This window comes from Haemorhous mexicanus, chromosome 32 (genome assembly GCF_027477595.1).
Source record: "Haemorhous mexicanus isolate bHaeMex1 chromosome 32, bHaeMex1.pri, whole genome shotgun sequence".
Taxonomy (NCBI): domain Eukaryota; kingdom Metazoa; phylum Chordata; class Aves; order Passeriformes; family Fringillidae; genus Haemorhous; species Haemorhous mexicanus.
This window is the reverse complement of record NC_082372.1, coordinates 2,199,612-2,213,360: the sequence shown is the minus strand read 5'-3', so window position 1 is coordinate 2,213,360 and position 13,749 is coordinate 2,199,612. Positions and strand designations below refer to the sequence as shown.

The 13,749-nt window shown below is 64.1% G+C and overlaps 1 protein-coding gene across 14 annotated transcripts in view; it reads right to left on the bottom strand.

Annotated features, from left to right (window-relative positions):
* Nucleotides 1-13,749, bottom strand: part of SYNGAP1 (synaptic Ras GTPase activating protein 1) — a 54,077-nt gene continuing 40,328 nt past the window's right edge. For 6 of the 14 annotated variants that reach the window (XM_059871529.1, XM_059871531.1, XM_059871533.1 and 3 more), the window contains 3 exons: nucleotides 9,244-9,455; nucleotides 5,942-6,042; nucleotides 1,078-2,832 (listed from right to left, as the gene is read on the bottom strand). In XM_059871529.1, coding sequence (XP_059727512.1) covers nucleotides 2,156-2,832; nucleotides 5,942-6,042; nucleotides 9,244-9,455 — 990 coding nt within the window. In that variant the 3' untranslated portion in view covers nucleotides 1,078-2,155. Of the gene's footprint in view, nucleotides 175-1,077; nucleotides 2,833-5,941; nucleotides 6,043-9,243; nucleotides 9,456-13,749 lie in introns of those variants that run through there. The other 8 variants (XM_059871530.1, XM_059871532.1, XM_059871538.1 and 5 more) reach the window with 5 other exon arrangements.

Here is a 13,749-nt window from a genome sequence, read left to right as displayed (position 1 = left end):
GGGTCCCGGCGACCCCCGGGGCGGGGGTCAGTGCTCAGCAGCGGGGCCGCGCCGCTCGCAGCCGTTGGCCGTGATCGGGGGTGGCGGGGGCGGAGGCGGGGGCCGCCCGGGGACCCCCCCGGCCCCCCATATCACACCCGGGTCTGTTGCACCCACGGCGGAAAGCTGCCTCTCCTGCAAGGCACCGAGGGGGCTCATTCACCCCCCCGCCCCCGCCAGCGCCGCCCCTGAGTGTCCCTGAGTGTCCCCGGAATGTCCCCTGACAGTCCCCTGAATGTCCCTGAGTGTCCCCAAGCGTCCCCGCCCGCCCCGCGCCCCCCCGCGAGCGGGGCTCACTCACCTGCGGCACCGGCGCGGGGCCCTCGGGGCGGCCCCAAATCCCGCGAATCCACCCAAAAACCATCCCTGAGCCGCCCCGGAGTTAACCCCGAACCCTTAAAATCAGCCCTGACCCCCTAAAATCAGCCCTGACCCCCTAAAATTAACCCCGACCCCCTAAAATTAACCCTGACCCCCTAAAATCAGCCCTGACCCCCTAAAATTAACCCTGACCCCCTAAAATTAACCCCGACCCCCTAAATCAGCCCTGACCCCCTAAAGTTGACCCCGACCCCGAAGTTTCACCCTAAAATTAACCCCAAAAATTGAAGGCGGGACGCCCTCGGTTTGTCCCCACCCCCTCCCAAACCTGAGCAGATTCACCCCCAAAATTGTCCCCATCCCCACCTAAAACTGTCCCCACACCCCCTCCCCCACCCTCCCCATTGTCCTGGCGCTCCTTCAGTTGTCCCCAACCCCCCTGAACTGTCCCCAACCCCCCCGAAGTGTCCCCACCCGCGGTGACAGGACATGGCACACGGACACGGGTGTCACCTCCCCCCCGGTGAGATGGGGACAGACACAAGACACGAGGATGGTGACGGTGACGCGGCGCCAGCGCTGGGGGACATTTGGTGACAAACCCCCCCCAAACCCCCCCACCCCCCAAACCATGGTCACCCCCCCGGGGGGATGGGGACAATGGTGGCACCTCCAGGGGGTGGGGACAGGGCCAGTGGTGGCACCTGGAGGGGGGACATGGGGACACGTGTCTCCAGAGGGTCCCCAGTGTCCCCAAAGGGTCCTCAGTGTCTCTAAGGGACATGGGGACACCTGGAGGGACATGGGGACACCTGGGGTGGTGTCTCCAGGGGGTCCCCAGTGTCCCCAAAGGGTCCCCAGTGTCCACAAGGGACATGGGGACACCAGGAAGGACATGGGGACATCAGGAGGGACAAGGGGACACCTGGGACAGTGTCCCCGAGGGGTTCCCCATGTCCCTAAAGGACATGGGGACACAGAAGGGACAAGGGGACACCTGGATCCGTGTCCCCAGGTGACATGGGAGGGACATGGGAGGGACAGGAGGACACCAGGAGGGACATTGGGACACCTCGGTCCATGTCCCCAGGGGACATGGGGACACCAGGAAAGACATGGGGACAGCGGGAGGGATGTGGGGACACCTGAATCCATGTCCCCAAGGGACATGGGGACACAGGAGGGACAAGGGGACACCGGGGGTGGTGTCCCCAAGGGGTCCTGAGGGACATGGGGACACAGGAGGGACATGGGGACACCCCGATCTGTGTCCCCAAGGGGTCCCTTGTGTCCGTGGGGACACAGGAGTGTCTTGGGGACATCTTGGATTCATGTCCCCAAGTGTCCCCAAGTGTCCCCAGTGCCCCTGAGGGACATGGGAGGGACATGGGGACAATGAGCATCTTGGGGACACGTGGATTCGTGTCCCCAAGGGGTCCCAATGTCCTCTGGGGACAGAAAAGGCTCTTGGGGACATCTGGATTTGTGTCCCCAAGGGTCTCCGGTGTGCCTTGGGGACATCTGGATTTGTGTCCCCAAGGGTTCCCAATGTCCTTGAGGGACATGGTAGGGACATGGGGACACCTGGATCCGTGTCCCCAAGGGTCCGTGGGGACATGGGGACACCCGGATCCGTGTCCCCAGTGTCCCTTGAGGACAGACAAGGGTCTTGGGGACACCTGGATCCGTGTCCCCAAGGGTCCCCAATGTGCCCTGGGGACATGGCAGGGACATGGGGACACAGGAGGGCCTTGGGGACACCTGGATCCGTGTCCCCAAGGGTCCCCAATGTCCCTCAGGGACATGGGGACAAAAGAGGGACATGGGGACATTCCAGATCCATGTCCCCAAGGAGTCCCCAGTGTCCCCTTGGGGACAGAAAAGGGTCTTGGGAACACCTGGATCCGTGTCCCCAAGGGTCCCCAGTGTCCCTTGAGGACACCTGGATCTGTGTCCCCAGTGGTCCCCAGTGTCCCTTGAGGACACCTGGATCTGTGTCCCCAAGGAGTCCCCAGTGCCCATGAAGGACATGGGGACACGGGAGGGACATGGGGACACCCAGATCTGTGTCCCCAAGGGTCCCTTGGGGACAGAAAAGGGTCTTGGGGACACCTGGATCTGTGTCCCCAAGGGTCCCCAATGTTCCTTGGGGACACCTGGATCCGTGTCCCCAAGGGTCCCAAATGTGCCTGAAGGACACGGGAGGGACATGGGGACACCTGTGAAGTGTCCCCAGTGTCCCTTGGGGCCAGCAGAGCGCTTGGGGACATTCCAGACCTATGTCCCCAAGGGTTCCCAGTGTCCCCTGGGGACACGAGAGGGTCTTGGGGACATCTCGGATCCGTGTCCCCAAGGGTCCCCCTGTGCGGCCTGGGGGGTGACAGGGAGGGGACAAGGACCCACCTGGGGTGTCACCGGTGGCCGAGGGTCCGGTGCCACTGGCGGGGCCGGGCCGCGCTACCTGACGGACAGCTGTGACAAGAGAGACACGGGAGGGGACATCAGGGCCACCGCGGCCACCGCGCCGCGCGGGGACACGGCCCGGCCGGGCTGGCCCCGGGCTGGCCCCGGGGTGGCCCTGAGGTGGCCTCGAGGTGGCCCCTAGGTGGCCCCGAGGTAGCCCTGAGGTGACCCTGAGGTGGCCTCGAGGTGGCCCCTAGGTGGCCCCGAGGTGGCCTTGAGGTGGCCCCGGGGTGGCCTTGAAGTGGCCCCTGAGGTGGCCCCGAGGTGGCCCCTGAGGTGGCCCCGAGGTGGCCCCGAGGTGGCCCTGTGGTGGCCCCAAAGTGGCCCCCGAGGTGGCCCCGGCCCGAGGAGGGGGCTCAGGAACGGCCCCGTCGCTGGGAGGGGGGGGGGACACGGGGGTGGCCTTGGGGACACCGGGGTGGCGCTGTCCCTGGTGTGGGGGGTGGGGCAGTGTCACCTCCGCCCTGAAATGTCCCTCTGGTGTCACCCCGGGGGTGGCCCTGTGTCCTGCGGGGGCCACTTTGTCCCCACAGGGGTGGCCCTGTCCCCTGGGGGTGGCCCTGTCCCCTCTGGGGGCCACTTTGTCCCCCCAGGGGTGGCCTTGTCTCAACCAGGGTGGCCCTGTCCCTCCAGGAGTGGCCCTGTCCCTTCCAGGGGTCACTTTGTCCCCTCAGGCGTGGCCTGTCCCCACGGGGGGGGTGGCCCTGTCCTTCTGGGGGGTCACTTTGTCCCCCCAGGGGTGGCCCTGTCCTTGCTGGGGGTGGCTTTGTCCCCCTCAGGTCCCCTCTTGGGGGGCACTTTGTCCCCTCGGGGGTCCTGTTGTCCCCCTGGGGATGGCCCTGTCCCCTCTGGGGGTGGCTCTGTCCCCTCCAGGGGTCCCGTTGTCCCCCCAGGGGTGGCCCTGTCCCCCTGCGCCTCCCCCAAGTGCCACCATGTCCCCCCCAGGGGTGGCCTTGTCCCCTCACGGCCCCCAGAGGTGACTGGAGCGTCCCCCCGAGTGTCCCCAAACCCCCCAGAAGGACCCAGAGACCCCCAGGAATCCCCCAAAACCTCCAGATGACCCCAAAATCCCCCGGGGACCCCCAGAGACCCCCAGAAATCCCCCAAAACCTCCAGATGACCCCAAAATCCCCCGGGGACCCCCAGAGACCCCCAGGAATCCCCCAAAACCTCCAAATGACCCCAAAATCCCCCGGGGACCCCCAGAGACCCCCAGGAATCCCCACAGACCCCAAATTATCCCCCCAAAACCTCCCCAAACCCCCGCGGGTACACCCAGAGACCCCCCCAGACCCCCCCAGACCCCCCTGGGGACACCCAAACCCCCCAAATACCCCCAAGAACACCCCAAATACCCCAGAGACCCCAAATAACACCCAACCCCCCCTAAACCCCTCCCCAAATCCCCCCATGGGCAACAAATAACCCCCCAAAACCCCCTCGGGACACCCACAAACCCCGGAAACCCCCCCAGACCCCCCCAGACCCCCAATAATGCCCCCAAACCCCCCCCGACCCCTCAAAGACCCCTCGGGACACCCAAAACCCTCTGGGGAAAACCAGAGACCCCCACAATTCCCCCAGAACCCCCCCCAGACCCCCCTCGGGACACCCCTACCGCCCTGAAATCCCCCCCAGACCCCCCCAAAACCCCCTAGAGACCCCCATAACCCCCCCAAATACCCCCAGAGACCCCCATAACCCCCCCAAATACCCCCTAGAGACCCCCATAACCCCCCAAATACCCCCAGAGACCCCCATAACCCCCCCAAATACCCCCAGAGACCCCCATAACCCCCCCAAATACCCCCTAGAGACCCCCATAATCCCCCCAAATACCCCCTAGAGACCCCCATAACCCCCCCAAACCCCCCAGGGACACCCATAACCCCCCCAAATACCCCCCAGAGACCCCCATAACCCCCCAAATACCCCCAGAGACCCCCATAACCCCCCCAAATACCCCCAGAGACCCCCATAACCCCCCAAATACCCCCAGAGACTCCCATAACCCCCCCCAAATACCCCCTAGAGACCCCCATAACCCCCCCAAATACCCCAGAGACTCCCATAACCCCCCCAAATACCCCAGAGACCCCCATAACCCCCCCAAACCACCCCAGGGACACCCATAACCCCCCCCCAAATCCCCCCAGACCCCTCCAAGCCTCCCTGGGGACACCCAATAACCCCCCCAAAATACCCAAATACCCCCACAGACCCCCAATAACCCCCCCAAAATACCCAAATTCCCCCTTAGACCCCAATAACCCCCCCCCAAAATACCCAAATTCCCCCTTAGACCCCCAATAACCCCCCCAAAATACCCAAATACCCCCATAGACCCCCAATACCCCCCCAAAATACCCAAATACCCCCACAGACCCCCAATAACCCCCCCAAAATACCCAAATACCCCCACAGACCCCCAATAACCCCCCCCAAAATACCCAAATATCCCCCCAGGGACACCCGTGGCTCCCCTAATTCCCCCTAGGGACCCCAAATAACCCCCCCAAAATACCCAAATGACCCCCACAGACCCCCAATATCACCCCTAAAATACCCAAATACCCCCTTAGACCCCCAATAACCCCCCCAAAATACCCAAATGACCCCCATAGACCCCCAATATCACCCCCAAAATACCCAAATACCCCCATAGACCCCCAATATCGCCCCCAAAATACCCAAATACCCTCATAGACCCCCAATAACCCCCCAAAATACCCAAATACCCCCACAGACCCCCAATATCGCCCTCAAAATACCCAAATACCCCCATAGACCCCCAATAACCCCCCAAAATACCCAAATACCCTCATAGACCCCCAATAACCCCCCCAAAATACCCAAATACCCTCATAGACCCCCAATAACCCCCCAAAATACCCAAATACCCCCACAGACCCCCAATATCGCCCTCAAAATACCCAAATACCCCCATAGACCCCCAATACCCCCCCAAAATACCCAAATACCCCCACAGACCCCCAATAACCGCCCCCAAAACACCCAATCCCCCCCCCCCCGGCCCCCCGGGCAGCCCGCCCGCCCCCAGCGCGGCGTGGGATGGCCGATGTCACACGGAGCAGAGCAATGACATTGTAATTTCCACCTGAGCGTCGAGCAGCCGCCGCCGGCCCTCGGACGGGTCGTGGGCGCCCAAGTGATCCCTGCGCAGCTCCTGCTCCACCAGCATCAGCCTGCGGGGCCAGGCTTCACCGGGGTCATGCTGCCACCCCCCCGGGGACAGCCCCGGCCGCGCCCAGGGACACCCCCAGGGCCACGGGGACAGCCCGGGGACAGCCCGGGGACATGGGGACAGCCCGGGGACACCCCCAGGGACACCCCCAGGGACATGGGGACAGCCCGGGGACAGCCCGGGGACAGCCCAGGGACATGGGGACAGCCCAGGGACAGCCCAGGACACCCCCAGGGTCACGGGGACAGCCCGGGGATAGCCCGGGGACATGGGGACACACCCAGGGACACACCCAGGGACATGGGGACAGCCCAGGACAGCCCGGGGACAGCCCAGGGACAGCCCGGGGACAGGCCGGGGACATGGGGACACACCCAGGGACACACCCAGGGACATGGGGACAGCCCAGGACAGCCCGGGGGACAGCCCAGGGACAGCCCGGGGACAGCCCGGGGACAGCCCGGGGACAGCCCGGGGACATGGGGACAGCCCAGGGACAGCCCGGGGACAGCCCGGGGACAGCCCAGGACAGCCCGGGGACATGGGGACAGCCCAGGGACACCCCCCAGGGCCACGGGGACAGCCCGGAGACAGCCCAGGGACAGCCCAGGGACATGGGGACACACCCAGGGACACCCCCAGGGCCACAGGGACAGCCCGGGGACAGCCCGGGGATAGCCCGGGGACACAGGGACAGCCCGGGAACGTGGGGACAGCCTGGGGACGTGGGGACAATCCCAGGGACATGGGGACACACCCAGGGACATGGGGACACACCCAGGGACACCCCGGGGCCCTCGGGGACAGCCCAGGGACATGGGGACAATCCCAGGGACAGCCTGGGGACACCCAGAGCCCTGGGGACAACTCTGGGGACACCTTGGGGACACCTCAAGGTCATGGGGACAGCTCTGATACAGCCAAGGGGCACCCAGGGGACATCCTGGGGACACACCAGGGACATCCAGGGACCTGGGGACACCCTCAGGTACACCTGGGGACACCCTGGGGACACGGGGACACCCTGGGGACACCCTTGGGGACAGCTGGGGACACCCCAGGGACACACCAGGGACACACCAGGGACACAGGGATGCCCTGGGGACACCTGGGGACACACCAGGGACACCCTGGGGACAGCCTTGGGTACACCTGGGGACACGCCAGAGACTTGGGGACAATCATGGGGACACACGTGGGCCATGCTGTGTTCCCGTGTCCCCTGATGTCCCCATGGCACCTGTCACCTCTGTGTCACCCATGTCCTACGTGTGCCTGTGTCACCCCCCACGTCCTTGTGTCCCCTGTGTCCCCAATGTCCCTCATGTCTGTCTGTGTGTCCCCAGTGTCCCCGTAGCCCTGATGTCCTTGTGTCCCCCTCGATGTCCCTGATGTCCCCAATGTCCCATGGCTGTCCCCGTGTGTCCCACATCCCTGCGTGTCCCCAAAGTACCCTGGCTGTCCCTGTGTGTCCCCAATGTCCCTCATGTCTGTCTGTGTGTCCCCAGTGTCCCTGTAGCCCTGATGTCCTTGTGTCCCCCTCGATGTCCCTGATGTCCCCAATGTCCCCTGGCTGTCCCCGTGTGTCCCACATCCCTGCGTGTCCCCAAAGTACCCTGGCTGTCCCTGTGTGTCCCCAATGTCCCTCATGTCTGTCTGTGTGTCCCCAGTGTCCCTGTAGCCCTGATGTCCTTGTGTCCCCCTCGATGTCCCTGATGTCCCCAATGTCCCCTGGCTGTCCCCGTGTGTCCCACATCCCTGCGTGTCCCCAAAGTACCCTGGCTGTCCCTGTGTGTCCCCAATGTCCCTCATGTCTGTCTGTGTGTCCCCAGTGTCCCTGTAGCCCTGATGTCCTTGTGTCCCCCTCGATGTCCCTGATGTCCCCAATGTCCCCTGGCTGTCCCCGTGTGTCCCCAATGTCCCCAGTGTTCCAATGTCCCCATCTGTCCCCGTGTCCCTGTGTGCCCCCATGTCCCTGTCTGTCCCAATGCCCCCTGGCTGTCCTCATTGTCCCTCTGTGTCCCCACGTCCCTGTGTCCCCAGGCTGTCCCCGCTGTCCCCGTGTGTCCCTCACCTGATCCGCGAGTCCCTGTGTGCCCCTGTCTGTCCCTGTACCCCCATGTCCCCATGTCCCTGTCTGTCCCCAATGCCCCTGTGTCCCCATGCCCCTGTCTGTCCCAATGTCCCCTGTCCGTCCCCATTGTCCCTGTCTGTCCCCAACATCCCCGGTGTCCCCACTGTCCCCGTGTGTCCCCCACTGTCCCTGTGTGTCCCTCACCTGCCGATGATGCTCTTGATCTGCGACTCCCCATGTCCCCAATGCCCCTATCTGTCCCCCGTGTCCCCATGTCCCTGCCTGTCCCCAATGTCCCTGTGTGTCCCTGTACCCCCATAGCCCTGTCTGTCCTCAATGTCCCAGTGTGTCCCCATATCCTTGTGTGTCCCCGTACCCCTGTTTGTCCCCAATGTCCCCGTGTGTCCCTGTGTCCCCGGTGTCCCCACTGTCCCCGTGTGTCCCTCCCCTGCTGATGTGACTCTTGATCTGTGTGTCCCTGTGTGCCCATGTCCCTGTCTGTCCCTGTTTGTCCCCATGTCCCCTGTGTCCCCGTGTCCCCGTGTCCCCGGTGTCCCCGCCGTCCCCGTGTGTCCCTCACCTGCTGATGATGCTCTTGATCTGTGAGTCCCTGTGTGCCCATGTCCCTGAGTGTCCCGTGTGTCCCTGTCTGTCCCCAATGTCCCTGTGTGTCCCCGCTGTCCCCGCTGTCCCCGTGTGTCCCTCACCTGCCGATGATGCTCTTGATCTGCGAGTCCCCGTGTCCCCATGTCCCTGTGTGTCCCTGTACCTCCATATCCCAGGCTGTCCCCATGTCCCCGCTGTCCCTGTCTGTCCCTGTGTCCCCGCGTCGCTGTGTCCCCATGTCCCTGAGTGTCCTGTGTGTCCCTGTCTGTCCCCGTGTCCCTGTGTCCCCATGTATGTCCCTGAGTGTCCCGTGTGTCCCTGTCTGTCCCAGTGTCCCCATGTCCCTGCTGTCCCCGTGTCCCTGGGTGTCCCATGTGTCCCTGTCTGTCCCTGTGTCCCCGTGTCCCTGCTGTCCCCGTGTGTCCCTCACCTGCCGATGATGCTCTTGATCTGCGAGTCCCCATGTCCCCATGTCCCTGCGTGTCCCCGTGTCCCCATGTCCCCGCTGTCCCCGCTGTCCCCGTGTGTCCCTCACCTGCCGATGATGCTCTTGATCTGCGAGTCCTTCTCCTGCTGCTGCTGCCGGAGCCGTTTCTCGCTGAGCTCCAGGCGCTGCTGGTACTGCAGGAGGATGCGGCTGGTCTGCTCCTCCTGCGTCACCAGGCGCCGCTCGTACTCCTCCAGCTTGCGGTTGGACATGTGCAGCCGCTCCTTCAGCGAGTGGATCTCCTCCTCGTACTCCTTCACCTGCCAAAGGGACACTGCAGGGCACCTGGCACACCGGGGCACACCTGGGCACACCTACACCGCGCTACGGGCACACCTGGCACACCTGGACACAGCTACGGGCACACCTGTCCCACCTGGGCACACCTACACCCCGCTACGGGCACACCTGGCACACCTGGGCACACCTACACTCCGCTACGGGCACACCTCGCACACCTGGGCACAGCTACGGGCACACCTGTCCCACCTGGGAACCCCTACACCCTGCTACGGGCACACCTGGCACACCTGGGCACAGCTACGGGCACACCTGGCACACCTGGGCACAGCTATGGGCACACCTGGCACACCTGTCACCCCCCTGTCCCTGTGCAGCCGCTCCTTCAGCGAGTGGATCTCCTCCTCGTACTCCTTCACCTGCCAAAGGGACACTGCAGGGCACCTGGCACACCTGGGCACACCTGGGCACACCTACACCCCGCTACGGGCACACCTCGCACACCTGGACACAGCTACGGGCACACCTGTCCCACCTGGGCACACCTACACCCCGCTACGGGCACACCTGGCACACCTGGGAACCCCTAAGCCCAACTACGGGCACACCTGTCACACCTGGGCACAGCTATGGGCACACCTGGCACACCTGTCACCCCCCTGTCCCTGTGCAGCCGCCCTTCAGCGAGTGGATCTCCTCCTCGTACTCCTTCACCTGCCAAAGGGACACTGCAGGGCACCTGGCACACCTGGGCACAGCTGGGCACACCTACACCGCGCTACGGGCACACCTGGCACACCTGGGCACACCTAGACCCCGCTACGGGCACACCTCACACACCTGGACACACCTACGGGCACACCTGTCCCACCTGGGAACCCCTACACCCTGCTACGGGCACACCTGGCACACCTGGGCACAGCTACGGGCACACTTGGCACACCTGGGCTCAGCTACGGGCACACCTGGCACACCTGTCACCCCCCTGTCCCTGTGCAGCCGCTCCTTCAGCGAGTGGATCTCCTCCTCGTACTCCTTCACCTGCCCAAGGGACACTGCAGGGCACCTGGCACACCTGGGCACACCTGGGCACACCTACACCGCGCTACGGGCACACCTGGCACACCTGGACACAGCTACGGGCACACCTGTCCCACCTGGGCACACCTACACCCCGCTACGGGCACACCTGGCACACCTGGGCACAGCTATGGGCACACCTGGGCACACCTGGGCACACCTACACCCCGCTACGGGCACACCTGGGCACACCTGGGCACAGCTACGGGCACACCTGTCCCACCTGGGAACCCCTACACCCTGCTACGGGCACACCTGGCACACCTGGGCACAGCTATGGGCACACCTGGCACACCTGTCACCCCCCTGTCCCTGTGCAGCCGCTCCTTCAGCGAGTGGATCTCCTCCTCGTACTCCTTCACCTGCCAAAGGGACACTGCAGGGCACCTGGCACACCTGGGCACACCTGGGCACACCTACACCCCGCTACGGGCACACCTCGCACACCTGGACACAGCTACGGGCACACCTGTCCCACCTGGGCACACCTACACCCCGCTACGGGCACACCTGTCCCACCTGGGAACCCCTACACCCTGCTACGGGCACACCTGGCACACCTGGGCACAGCTATGGGCACACCTGGGCACAGCTATGGGCACACCTGGCACACCTGTCACCCCCCTGTCCCTGTGCAGCCGCCCTTCAGCGAGTGGATCTCCTCCTCGTACTCCTTCACCTGCCAAAGGGACACTGCAGGGCACCTGGCACACCTGGGCACAGCTGGGCACACCTACACCGCGCTACGGGCACACCTGGCACACCTGGGCACACCTAGACCCCGCTACGGGCACACCTCACACACCTGGACACACCTACGGGCACACCTGTCCCACCTGGGAACCCCTACACCCTGCTACGGGCACACCTGGCACACCTGGGCACAGCTACGGGCACACTTGGCACACCTGGGCTCAGCTACGGGCACACCTGGCACACCTGTCACCCCCCTGTCCCTGTGCAGCCGCTCCTTCAGCGAGTGGATCTCCTCCTCGTACTCCTTCACCTGCCCAAGGGACACTGCAGGGCACCTGGCACACCTGGGCACACCTGGGCACACCTACACCGCGCTACGGGCACACCTGGCACACCTGGACACAGCTACGGGCACACCTGTCCCACCTGGGCACACCTACACCCCGCTACGGGCACACCTGGCACACCTGGGCACAGCTATGGGCACACCTGGGCACACCTGGGCACACCTACACCCCGCTACGGGCACACCTGGGCACACCTGGGCACAGCTACGGGCACACCTGTCCCACCTGGGAACCCCTACACCCTGCTACGGGCACACCTGGCACACCTGGGCACAGCTACGGGCACACCTGTCCCACCTGGGAACCCCTACACCCTGCTACGGGCACACCTGGCACACCTGGGCACAGCTATGGGCACACCTGGCACAGCTGTCACCCCCCTGTCCCTGTGCAGCCACTCCTTCAGCGAGTGGATCTCCTCCTCGTACTCCTTCACCTGCCAAAGGGACACTGCAGGGCACCTGGCACACCTGGGCACACCTGGGCACACCTACACCCCGCTACGGGCACACCTCGCACACCTGGGCACAGCTACGGGCACACCTGTCCCACCTGGGAACCCCTACACCCCACTATGGGCACACCTGGCACACCTGGACACAGCTACGGGCACACCTGGCACACCTGGGAACCCCTAAGCCCCACTACAGGCACACCTGTCACACCTGGGCACAGCTACAGGCACACCTGGTACACCTGTCACCCCCCTGTCCCTGTGCAGCCGCTCCTTCAGCGAGTGGATCTCCTCCTCGTACTCCTTCACCTGCCCAAGGGACACTGCAGGGCACCTGGCACACCTGGGCACACCTGGGCGACACCTGGGGACAGCTACAGCACCTGGGAAATCTGCGGACACCTGATGCACCAGGACACACCTGACACACCTGGATCTCCTCCTCGTACTCCTCCACCTGACACACCTGAGATCCACCAGCATCATCTCCTGAGGTGCACAGGATCATCTCCTGGAGCCTGCACACCTGGGCACACCTGGATCCCTGCTCACCTGGATCCCCGCTCACCTGGATCCCTGCACACCTGGATCCCTGCACACCTGGATCCCTGCACACCTAGGTCCCTGCACAACTGAGAGCCATCCCATGGATCCCTGAACATCTGGGCACACCTGGGCACACCTGGGCACACCTGGATACCGGGATATCTGCATACCTGGATCCCTGCACACCTGAACATCTGCACACCTGAACACCACCAGCATCATCCGCCAGATCCCTGCACACCTGAGCACACCTGGGCACACCTGGGCACACCTGAGCACACCTGGGCACACCTATGTCATTCACACCTGAGCACACCTGAGCACACCTGGGCACACCTATGTCATTCACACCTGAGCACAACTGAGCACACCTGGGCACACCTGAACACACCTGGGCACACCTATGTCATTCACACCTGAGCACACCTGAGCACACCTGGGCACACCTGGGCACACCTGTATCCCTGCACACCTGGGCACACCTGGGCACACCTATGTCATTCACACCTGAGCACAACTGAGCACACCTGGGCACACCTGAGCACACCTGGGCACACCTATGTCATTCACACCTGAGCACACCTGAGCACACTCAGTCATTCACACCTGCCCTGCCCGGTCCAGCCAGCTCTCGTCCATGGACATGGACATGGACTACTCCTTGAGCTTGTACTCCTCACACCTGGGCACACCTGTATCACTCACACACCTGAGCACACCTGTGCCAGTCACACACCTGAGCACACCTGTCCCAGTCACACCTGCCCTACCCGGTCCAGCCGCCTCTAGTCCATAGACTTGGAGTACTCCTTGAGCTTGTACCCCTCACACACCTGAGCACACCTGAGCACACCTGTATCACTCACACCTGAGCACACCTGTATCACTGACACCCAGGCACACCTTAGCACTCCTGTCCCAGTCACACCTGCCCTACCTGGTCCAGCCGGCTCTCGTCCATCGACTTGGAGTACTCCTTGAGCTTGTACCCCTCACACACCTGTGTCACTCACACACCTGGGCACACCTGTTCCAGTCACACCTGTTCCAGTCACACCTGTGCCAGTCACACCTGTGTCTCTCACACCTGCCCTACCCGGTCCAGCCGGCTCTCGTCCATGGACTTGGAGTACTCCTTGAGCTTGTACCCCTCACACACCTGGGCACACCTGAGCACACCTGAGCACACCT